Source organism: Trichosurus vulpecula, chromosome 8 (genome assembly GCF_011100635.1).
Source record: "Trichosurus vulpecula isolate mTriVul1 chromosome 8, mTriVul1.pri, whole genome shotgun sequence".
NCBI classification, from domain to species: Eukaryota; Metazoa; Chordata; class Mammalia; order Diprotodontia; family Phalangeridae; genus Trichosurus; species Trichosurus vulpecula.
Genome location: NC_050580.1, coordinates 198,202,960 through 198,208,959, shown reverse-complemented (window position 1 = coordinate 198,208,959; position 6,000 = coordinate 198,202,960). Strand labels below are relative to the sequence as shown.

General features: G+C 42.9%; 1 protein-coding gene across 2 annotated transcripts in view; it reads left to right on the top strand.

The window, feature by feature from the left end:
- The first annotated feature begins 981 nt into the window (after positions 1 to 981).
- TP53BP1 (tumor protein p53 binding protein 1) overlaps positions 982 to 6,000 on the top strand; it is a 118,447-nt gene continuing 113,428 nt past the window's right edge. For both annotated transcript variants that reach the window (XM_036735130.1, XM_036735129.1), the window contains exons 1-7: positions 982 to 1,176; positions 1,787 to 1,971; positions 2,192 to 2,285; positions 2,492 to 2,567; positions 4,401 to 4,498; positions 5,070 to 5,231; positions 5,827 to 5,905. In XM_036735130.1, coding sequence (XP_036591025.1) covers positions 1,170 to 1,176; positions 1,787 to 1,971; positions 2,192 to 2,285; positions 2,492 to 2,567; positions 4,401 to 4,498; positions 5,070 to 5,231; positions 5,827 to 5,905 — 701 coding nt within the window. In that variant the 5' untranslated portion in view covers positions 982 to 1,169. The remainder of the gene's footprint in view (positions 1,177 to 1,786; positions 1,972 to 2,191; positions 2,286 to 2,491; positions 2,568 to 4,400; positions 4,499 to 5,069; positions 5,232 to 5,826; positions 5,906 to 6,000) is intronic.

The window sequence follows — 6,000 nt, the reverse complement described above, 5'->3', positions numbered from 1 at the left end:
TAATACTTATCACCATCCATCCCACTTCCATCCATGTCTTAAGTCATAAAAAAATATTAATACTAGCTGATGTCAACGTATTGCTTTAGGTTTACAGAGTGCTTTACACCCATTTTCTCATTTGAGCCTCACCACAGACCCTTGGGAAAGGTCTTACACTTATTAGTTCCATTTTACAGATGAGGAAATGGATATTGAGATTGTTCACAGCTTGTGGTCAAAATTTCTACAGATCCACGTCACCTGCAAGACCCGCACACCCCCTCCCCATGTCAGAAGGGTAACGTCAATCTTCGTCTTCAATACAAAAGGAACCCTACTGGTGTTCAGACCTCACAAAGGGCGCTAGGCATGGCATGTTGGAAACTGTAGACTGCAAATTCCAGCCCTGTGAAAGGGTAGCAGAAGTGAAGGAGTAGGTTTGAGGTTTGCAAGCAGGGCCAGGTGAGAGAAATGTAACCCCAGGGGGGCTCTCATATTCTAAAGGGGCCCCTGAGGGGCAGAAAGGGCTTTGGCTTCATGAAGACCCCTGTAGAAGTGCAGACTCTAGAGAAAGCCAACAAAGCCCTCATTCTTTACAATCTTTCCACCTTCCTAAGGCATTGGCCATTTACATTCTGCTTACCGGGTCCCATTAAATGGAACCCCTTTGCCAGTCCCCTAGGGGCCTTCAAAGGAGCCACGAAAGGCAGAGAACAGGGAAGAGGGTCTTCTGTTGGGCAAAAGATAAAAGAGCTCCTGCTGGAGGCAGGGGATTAGATCGCATGACCTCTCAAGGTCCCTTCAGTTCAAGGATTCTCTGTCATTCTCTGGCAAAACTAGAGGGGGGAAAGGGCCAGGGGAAACCTCCATGCTGCCATGGTAACACGCCGCTGTCTTCCCTCTTCTTGCGCGGGGGCGGGGCCCTGGGGCCAGTCGGCTTATTAGTGGCGGAGCGCACTGAGTGACAGGTGCTCCTAGCCAATGGGCGACGCTTGTGGCGTGACGCGCGACGGGAAGAGGGGCTGGTTGTGGCGGCGGCAGCAGCGGCAGCGACGGCGGCGGCAGCTTCGGGTAGCAGCGGCAGCAGAGGCGGCGGCGTTAGCAGTAGCAGCGGCGACGACCTGCGGGGGGACTGAGCCGCGGCCTGGGCAGCGTGCTGAGACCCTCGCGGCCACCCTCCCGCCGGGATGCCCGGTACTGGCGGGAGACGAGGAGGAAAGAGAGAGACAGAGAGGCTGCCGGCGGAGACGGGGAGGGGAGTGGAGGGAGGCCGGGAGGATGGCTGGCCGAAGGGGGCGGGGTGGCAAGCATGGCGGCCGTGACGGCGAAAGGGCTGGAGGGACCTGGGGAAGGGGGTGGGGGCGGCGGGGTGGTCGCGGGGGGGGGGGGGGAGGGGGCGGGGCGGGAGGGGAAGGGGCCTTAGCGGAGGAGGGAGGGGAGGGGCCTGGCGGGAGAAGCGATCTGGGACCTAGGGCGCCGCCGAGGGGCCTCGGGGGAGGCGGGGTCGGAGCTGGCGGCTGGAGAGCAGAGAAGAGGGGTCTCCTCGGGAAGGTGAGGGGAGAGCAGTGCCGGCGGGGGGGGCGGGCAGGCTGAGGGGCGGGGGCTGCGAGGTTCGGGAGGAGGGGGCCTGCGGCTCCGGGGAAAATGCCGTCTCCACATAGGAGGAAGGCGGGCAGGCGGGCGGGCAGGATCCGCTCCGGAGGGGTTTTTGTCCTTCCCCGGCCTCCTCCAGTCTCCTACCCCGGGAGGAGTTAGACGAGCGGGTTACACGCCTCTCAATCCTTGGCTCTCCTATTCATTTTAGGGGAACAGATGGACCCTCCTGAGAGTCAGGTGGACTCCGATTTCTCCCAGCAAGGGACACCTTGCCTGATTATCGAAGACTCCCAAGCTGAAAGCCAGGCTCAGGAAGATGATTCTGGGTCTCACTTTAGCATGCTATCCAGACACCTTCCCAATCTGCAGACCCACAAAGAGAGCCCTGGGCCGGTGAGTTGAAAAGCCTCGTTTGAGGATGATTGGATAGGATTTTTTCTTTTTTCTCTTAATTTTGTCTAGCCAGAAAGCCTGGGGACATTGGAAAGCTATAGCTTTTGGTTAGGATATAGGAAATCTGGGAGTTTGTAGGAGTATGTTGTCCAGCAGCCTGCCTCTTAGTCCATTGTTGAGAACCAGAAGGTGGAGATACTGAAATCTATTTGCATTTTAGGATGTTGTGGCAGACCCTGAACAAACAGCTGGAGAAGAAAAAGGAGACAGTAACAATGAGTTCATGCAACACTTGAAAGGAAACAAGTCTGCAGGTGAGGGAGTTAGTTCTGTTCTGTTGGATTTTTTTGAATCTTGTTGCTGCTACACGAATTAAAAATTAGAATGATATGCTTGTATGTTAGCTGTAGCTATCCTGGCTATTCTTATTGGAGTCTGAATTTGCTTGGGTTTACGGGTAAGTGCCCTTTGTACTAAAGCCCAGTTTAAAATTTTTTTTTCCTTACCCTATAATCCATAGATTCTTCTTCTTTGGACGCAGGAAATACCAGAAGTCAGATCATTGAACTTTTGCCTCAACCCAGTAGGGAAAGCAGGTACATTGATGTTTGATATTTATTTCAGTTCAGTTTCTAAATTATCCTCTCTTATTTTCATTTTTTCTTTATACCTCCAGTGCATATAGTAGGCATTTTGTAAAAATGTTTATCGAATTGAATTCTTTCCTTACCTTACGTCCAGGAACAAAGAAATTAATTTAGTGACGTTTTAGACTTCTTTGAATTGAGTAGGGAAATTTGTAGTTTGTTTGTCCAATACCAGGAAAGTGAATTGTCTCTTGTGGAGCTAGTAATCATTCACATCTACGCTGTTCAAAGTGTGACCAAATTTAACCTGTTCATTATGAAACACATTCTCCCTAATTCTTAGATTTTTTTTTCCCGCATATTTAACATATATGACTGGGTTTGGAGATACTGTGTTCTGGAAGGGTGGTAAGGCCTGTAAACAAGGACTTGGTTTTTTGTTTTTTTTTTTTTAATAGCTTATTTCTGAGGGCCTGACCGTAGAATCAGGAAGCCTTGGGTCGAGACCCACCTCTGGTACATAATAAATTGTGTGACCCTAAGGAGTTCACTTGATCTCTCAATACTCTAGGGAGCTCTTTGAAGAATATAAATTGTAGAAAAGGTACCACCATGAATTAGTAGAAGGAATTTTCTCATTTAGGAAGTTTACTAATCACAAGTCCAGTCATTTAACCCATCTTCTTTTTAAAAAAAAAATTAATCAGACTCAGAGATGACAAATTTCTGTAGGCCTGTGTATCTAGAGAGTCCAGCAGAAATTAGGAGAGTCCTAATCAGGATGTAGATGAAAGTAGATTTTTTCGACTGGATTTTAATAAAAATAGTTTTACTCTATTTCTTTAGAACTTTACTTTTTTAGCTTCATGTTACCATATGTTGCACCGTCACTGGGACACTCAAATGTGGAAAGCTTTTGGGAAATTTTATGAGGTGGTAAAAAAGCAACTTTTTAAAATCATGTTTAAAAATTTTGAGGAGCTTCATGAAGAAACATGAGATTTTGTTTTACTTTATTTTAATCTAAATATTTGAAAAACCTTTGAAAACTGAATGTCCTCAAATTAGTATCTTTTTTTATGGTTCATCCTTCTTATTCCTTCCTATTATCTTTAACATAGTCTTTCTCATAATTAAAAAAAAAATTCCGCTTGCAAATTTTTTTATCTTTGAGCTTGAATTTTTATTTTCCTGGGTTTTTTTTTTTTTTTTGAAATTCAAGGTTTTATTGCCTGAGAGTTTTTCAGGTACATTTCTCTGCTGTGCCTTTGCGAAAATCCTTATTTGGTATTTTTTTTTCTATGGTATAGATTATGTCAACTCCAAATTTATACATCATTCCAAGATATCATGCATTCTTTTTTAACGTAGAAAGTTACACTTGTCACTTGAATCATCACACAAGTACTGGTTCTATACCGTATTCATTCTAGGATCTGGCACTAAAATAAAGTCCCCATGAGTTTTCTCCTATTTCACAGGTTAACTGTTTCATTGCATCTGTGCTAATACAGGCCTTCTCTGTATAGTTCTCAAAATCTTTACGCCTGAAAACAAGATTTTTATTCAGATTGCTCATACTGATTCACAATTTTCTTTTCATGAGGTATTTCTAAGGAAATATTAGCTGATATGTCTGTATAGTATCTGTCTCTGTTGATTCATATGGCATTTTTTTTTGGAGTATTTATTGGCTTCCTGCAGAAAGTGGTAGTGAAGAGTAATATTTTTTATTTTCTCCAGTTTGCTTAATGGGCATTGGTGAGTAGAAAAGTCAAAGAATACTTTGCGTAGAGTTTGTTCTGATGTATTTTATGTCACTTCATTGTTTATTTCATGCAGTATTCTTGGGATAACAGTAGTGGCTGATTCTACTGCAGAGGAAGAGGAGAAGGAAGAAGATCCTGCAGACTGTACTACACATTCAGTTGGCGCTGAAGGTAATCTTCTGAATTTTTCAAGGTAGTAGATTAAATTCTTACATGAGCTTCAAAAATCTGTAGGTTTCTCACTTTGATTAGATTAGATATCTCATCAGGTGTCTTGTTAGCTTTGGTTTGGGAGTAATGATTAAGAAATTTACTCTGTAGGCATTCCATCTAATACTGCATCTGGGAATTAGTATCTCGTTGCATTTATTGTGTTTTTCTGAGTGATAATTCATTCCTTCAGTTCCTGTTTTCTTCTTGAAAATTTTCTGGGGGGCATGCTTTGTAAGGTATCAGTTGCTGGGAGTTGAGTGAGCAGAGTTATAATTAGGGTTTTAGAAAGTACATTTTTTCACTAATAAGTCTTAGCTTAGATTTTTATGTAAGATAGTATTTCTTTTATGACTTTTATGGTGCTTTTATTTTTGTTATTTTGATTGAGTTGAGGGAAATCTTTCCAGCAGGAATGAGTTATGATCTGAAAGACTTGATAGTCCCCCTTCTGCATAGTGTAGCCACTTGTATAATGAATGCATGATATCTTGGGATGATATATGGTTTTGGGGGTTATTGGGTCCTATAGATACTGGTTCATCACAGTTGGGCTTTGGGGCCCTGGAACTCTCACAGAGCCAGGATGTTGAGGAACAAACTATACCGTATGAAGAAGACAAAGAACAACAGCTGCAGCCAGTAACCAAGGAGTCTAATCTTCTCAACCCCTCTAATGTAGATGCAAATATCGGTATGTAACAAGTTCCCTGGGGGTTGGCATTGTTATAAACTGGTGTTTCCCTCTACATTAGATGTTCTTTTCTTTGACAGTGGTTATTCTTCCTGTTTTTGCCGTTTTAAACAAGTTTTATGTCTGCCTAAGGTGAGGCTCAAATTATTGCTAGCATCATGCTAGGTCGTACTAAAGCAATAATCTTTTTACAAATTGGGTCCTGTTGAAGTGTGTTGTTTTAGTGGTTCCATTATTGGAATGCAGTCATACTTTACCTAGCTTCAAAACCTTGATATTGGGCGAAATAATATTACTAGGAGTGGTTGGTTTCATAAGAACAGTGTTATAAATATTATACATTGATAATCAGTTGAATAATCTTATAGCAGGATTTATCAACATTATGGTGGGATTCATTTAAAATGCATTGTTATTGGTATTGTGAAGTGACATTGATCAGGACGAACCTTTATGGCATTTATCTATTATGCCCATGCACATTTTGAATTAGCTTTCCAGAAAAATCTTTGTATTATCTTTTTTGTTTCTTCTGGCACACTGGGCATCTCCCTTCTCCCTTTTTTTTTAACAACATAAATTCATTTACTTCCAGAACTTGAAGAGGATAAGCATGAAGATCAGTCCATTGAAGATATACAAGTGACAGTCCAACAAGATACAGAATCTGAGAGGTAACAGGAACTTTGATTTCTAAAGGGTTTTTAGTCTTATCTGACATATAGTAATTTCATTTCACCAAGAAAAAAATTTAAAAATTTTAAAGTTT